The following is a 3,370-nucleotide window of genomic DNA, read 5'->3' on the forward strand; positions in this document are numbered from 1 at the left end:
ATACGTCGAAATATTGGAGGAAGGACTGTTGCCACTTTATTCCTTGGGTTTCGTGGACAAGAACACAACTTTGTTCCAGGAAGATAGAGCATCGTGTCACACTGCTAGAAACACCCAAAAGTGGCAGGAAGAAAACGGTATCCAGAAGTTGCCCTGGCTGAGCCAATCTCCTGACATGAACTCCCATTGAAAACCTCTGGGCCATACTCAACCGGCAAGTCAAGAAACAACAAAAAAACCAACTTTGAAGAGCGACCTACTCCAAGTTTTGAAGCAAAAGTGGGCGAAAATCCCACAATCTAAAATTGACGAGATGATTCTTACGATGCCCCAAAAGATCAACAAACTCCACGAAGCGAAAGGAAGATCTACTAAATATTAATTAAATTATAAATATATCAATTCATGTGAATATGACTGAAAAATTTCATTTTTTCTGAAAAGGTGGTGTCTATTTACTTGTGACCACGCTGTGTATATAGCCCTCAAGTAGCTTTGCAGGAAATTCAACAGATAAGTTACATTAGGTACTCATAAGAATATTTCTTGTTCTCAGCTCCTCAATTGTTTGATACTAATATCTGTAAAACCTTAACTCTTTTATGTTCTATTCAAAGGTGTTGGGACACCTAGAATATTAAGGATTTCCCATGACTTGTCTCTGCTAAGCATATAGGCAAATCTACTTGTAATTATTAACCTGTAGATAAATAGGTTATATTTTTTCAAACACTGTAACAAATCACACATTTAACTGTTTGATATTGTGTTTCTCAGAGTCTAAGTTTAGTTAATTAGTATTGTACAATTATGATTTTGTCTCTGTAGCTGCTTTTTTGCATTTACTAGAACTGATCAAATTACACTGTTGATATAATTAATTAATTAATTAATTTTTTGTTTTACTTTGAAATACAGATTTTTCGCAAATACTTGTATCCTGCTGTACAGAATGTTTTATGACAAAATTTCTGAAATCTGATTGGAATTTGAAATTTAATTTGAATTTCTTCTATTAAACCAAAAATCAACCACAGTGCAAGATTTTTTGATTCAAGTTTTTAGTCTTATTTCGGATGTTATTGGAATGAAATTTATCTTATTTCTTGATCATAATCAGATTGGTTTGTTAATCTTATTTAATATTGCCTTAACGTTGTTAAATAAGATGTAACTATGGTTGATTATGTTTCTTGTCTAGTAAGAAAATGCTTTTAAGTTTACAGTTTAAAAAATAGTCCATCATAACAGACCTTAATTGATTTCTCATTGTTTCACAAATAGAGATTTAATTTTACATTCTGTGTGAATAAACTGTGAACATTTTTGCATGTTATTTTTATGATTCACTGATAATAATAAAAAATCAACAAATAAAACTGAAATAAACAAAAAAAACATAAATATCTTTTCCATACAAATAGAAGATCATATTAAATCACTATTACTAATGCTTATTGATGCCAAGGGTATGCTAGAACAACAAATCACTTAGTTTATTACAGTCAGATATAAGTAATGATATAGTTTCCTTTTTGTTGTTGGAAGCCATGGCCAATGCATATCAGCAGTCTTTATGATGGTCATGTGTAGTAGATTTAAAGTTAATTAATATGAGCAATAATTTTTTGTATGGTAATAGTTTTGTATCTTGTTTAAGGAACAGGCTTGTTTGGATAAGTAAAGTTATAGTGGTTCTTGATTTTTTTATATTGCAGCAGCTAGAAAGAAGAAATGGGTGGATTAACGTAGGAGATCTTCAAGGAGCCATTCATTTTAAGATAGGTAAGTATTTTTATGGTTTCTAACTTCCTTATAAAATAACTTGTTCTTTAGGTTTTGTTCTTCAAGATGATTATTGTACCATATGTATTTGAGAACAAGTTTTTGGCAACTTGTCACATGGTTCCTCATGAAAAAAATAAGCAATACTTTTTCTAGATTATAAGCTATCTGAACTGGGTTTGGTTAAGACTATGGGAATTTAAACAGAATGGTAAAGTGATATTTTATGTAACACAGCTGTGTTTTAATCAAAGAATGCCACATGTATCTCAATATATTTCCAAGGCTTCAAGATTAATATACTTATGTGTACAGACTTTGATATTTCTAAAGGTTTTAGTTAAGAAATGTGATTATCTCCTATATTATTTAGCTTTGCAGATAAAAGTTCAAAACAGCAAACTTCTGTGTAACCTTCTTTGGAGTATCAGTTTTGATCTATATAAAATTGTCCGTGTACTGTAAAGACTGATCTAGATAAATTTAATCAAACATTTGTTTTGAGATATTAATGATGGAAAAATAGACAATAATGAATGACAATTGTGTCAAGGTAATGACTCTTTTTGACCAGCCTTTTACATTTAAATGTAATTACATAAAAATATTTGAAATCATTCTAATTATTCTCTTCTTGGCACAGAAAGTAGTTTAGCTTTTATATGTTAACTCACAAATATGTTACTAACAAAAATTCTGTATGAAATTCAATAATTTAGTTTTTGTTAACCCTGTCATAACCAATGAGTACTTTTCAGGTAATAGGTGCATACCTGCATGTCAAAAATCCAAATTTAAGTAAAATTGATGATTCTAACTCTTTGTTTTTCAAAAATGTTTTTTTTCACAAATATTTTTGAATTGATAATTTGTTGTTTTGAAACATTTATTTAGTGTAATTCACAAAGAGAAATGTAAACAATGTTCAAACATTTCTTCACAGTTCTAGCCACTAGGAATAAACAGTACTTATCAATGTTTTTAGAAAATCTCAGCCCATCTCGGAACATTAGTTTTTATTAATTAAGAAACTACCATCCCTTGAGAATATAATTAAAGTCTTGTTCTATCCCGATTTTCCTTCTCTGTCTGAAGATTTATTTATTTCAGTCCTCTATTATACCATATGCTGTAAGGTCAAATATGAATGGAAGCAATTACTAATGAAGAACAGTTTTGAAAACAGCTATAAGCAAAGTTTAAGTGTCAATAACTAGAGCAGACTATAACTATTTATGTCACTGTAAAGTGAATGATGTAGTGTGAGAATTAATTTATAGTTTTGCAAGAAATTGATTCCATGTAGTTCCTGCCAAAAACAACATAAATTAGTGTGAAATTTAGAAGAGTTAGGAACGAAACAGATTTGGGATATATTTTATATACTTTATTTAGATGTTCTAAACATTTTTGAAAACGATTTTTGTATTAACTTATATTTACTTGAAAGTTATCAGTTTTACTCAATGAAAAAAGATCAGGTATAAGGCTTTATTAATATATTTATTAGGTATAAATTGATTACAACCAAGAATATTGTTATCTATTCTGACCTGAAACCATTCTAAAAGGTGAAATCGGATGT

At 29.4% G+C, this 3,370-nt stretch overlaps 1 protein-coding gene across 4 annotated transcripts in view; it reads left to right on the forward strand.

Moving 5' to 3' along the window:
• Positions 1 to 3,370, forward strand: part of LOC106463802 (serine/threonine-protein kinase mig-15-like) — a 143,559-nt gene that overhangs the window by 112,546 nt on the left and 27,643 nt on the right. For all 4 annotated transcript variants that reach the window (XM_022391406.1, XM_013923872.2, XM_022391407.1 and 1 more), the window contains one exon: positions 1,719 to 1,785. In XM_022391406.1, coding sequence (XP_022247114.1) covers positions 1,719 to 1,785 — 67 coding nt within the window. The remainder of the gene's footprint in view (positions 1 to 1,718; positions 1,786 to 3,370) is intronic.

Source organism: Limulus polyphemus, unplaced genomic scaffold, assembly GCF_000517525.1.
Source record: "Limulus polyphemus unplaced genomic scaffold, Limulus_polyphemus-2.1.2 Scaffold1487, whole genome shotgun sequence".
Taxonomy (NCBI): domain Eukaryota; kingdom Metazoa; phylum Arthropoda; class Merostomata; order Xiphosura; family Limulidae; genus Limulus; species Limulus polyphemus.